The sequence below is a fragment of the Opisthorchis viverrini genome (genome assembly GCF_000715545.1).
Source record: "Opisthorchis viverrini unplaced genomic scaffold opera_v5_22, whole genome shotgun sequence".
Taxonomy (NCBI): domain Eukaryota; kingdom Metazoa; phylum Platyhelminthes; class Trematoda; order Opisthorchiida; family Opisthorchiidae; genus Opisthorchis; species Opisthorchis viverrini.
In genome coordinates this window covers 1,673,276-1,674,523 of record NW_008751678.1, presented here as the reverse complement: position 1 = coordinate 1,674,523, position 1,248 = coordinate 1,673,276, and the positions used below count along the sequence as shown (strand labels likewise).

The window sequence follows — 1,248 nt, the reverse complement described above, 5'->3', positions numbered from 1 at the left end:
AAGGGTTAAAATGGTTCCGCGCCGCCCCTTTCCAAATTGTCACAGTAAGTACACCTGTTGTCAAATAAACGTGATCCTATTTAAAAGCTATGTTGCTACAAGTCCCAAGTTTTTTATTCGGCTAATAAGGTCAATCTTCTCATACTAGAGCAAGCAACGTAAAAGATGTTCTTTGCGTAGCGTTACTATCCATAAACCAAATGCCTTACTGGAACTGTTTGATATCATTGCGTTATGGTCATTTATAGTGTTTCTGTATTTGGGTATTCGTAATTGGAAGCATCTTTTTCTAGATTTGAAAAACAATATGCTTTTTGGAAAATCGTATATCCAACCCAACCATCTGACGAACATTTATGAGACAAACTCCCAAATTATCCATTTTTGAGTGACGATCTATCATCTAGTTATGGACCCATTAGTTAGGTTAGGAAGTGCTTTACACCGTAAATTTAAATTTCAATAAGGACAGTATTCGACAGGCAGTTAAACAAAATCGTTTACCAGAAAATTACAAAATGCGCACAAAGAAGTGCTCGGACTGGCGATAGAAAATTCCGGTCAACGTGCCTGAGGCATGTTCTCCAGTGGGTAAACCACCGAAGTTTTACGACTTTTTTATTTCTGTAGGCAACATTTATCATCTGTGAATTATTAGTCTGAAGCGATTGGAGAAAACAAACCGAAAGCATGCTGTCTTGGGTTACGGCCAGCGGCCAGATAGAGAGCTTAGATGTTTTAAAGTTAGGGGGTTAAATCTATAAAAAATTTCGTGCCTTCTATTTGGAGTAAGACTACACTAGTCACGTGCAAATCCGCAAGAAGTTTACCCTTCTGACCAAAATACAATACTTCTCGATGCTAGCTTGGTTTGTTGAAGATGCTAACATTTTCCACGAGCAATGCTTCACGTGAGTTCACATAACCAAAGATTGCATAGATACTCTTAGATAGCACCTAATTAGCCACTGTCTGCTGTTGATGGCATCAAAAAAAACAGTCCCGAAAGATTAGTCTTCACTGATCTTCTTACTTCACTAGTTTTCTGGTTAGCCAAATATATCAACTCAAACCACGCATACATAGAGACACAACTTATTGTGTATGCAAAAATTTGTATGTCACCGGTTAGAATGTGGGCTGTAGCACGGCTATGAATAACTAAGCATTGATAGCTGAAGTCCAGGCTTTCTGGATGCCGTATGACTATGCTGTTGCGACAGGTGAACTATCACGGCGGGCGTTACG

At 39.2% G+C, this 1,248-nt stretch overlaps 1 protein-coding gene across 1 annotated transcript in view; it reads left to right on the top strand.

Annotated features, from left to right (window-relative positions):
* Nucleotides 1-915, top strand: part of T265_01974 (hypothetical protein) — a gene marked incomplete at both ends in the record, with an annotated part of 2,206 nt that extends 1,291 nt beyond the window's left edge. Inside the window, one exon of the mRNA XM_009166112.1 lies at nucleotides 794-915. Coding sequence (XP_009164376.1) covers nucleotides 794-915 — 122 coding nt within the window. The remainder of the gene's footprint in view (nucleotides 1-793) is intronic.
* Between the last annotated feature and the right edge of the window lie 333 nt (nucleotides 916-1,248).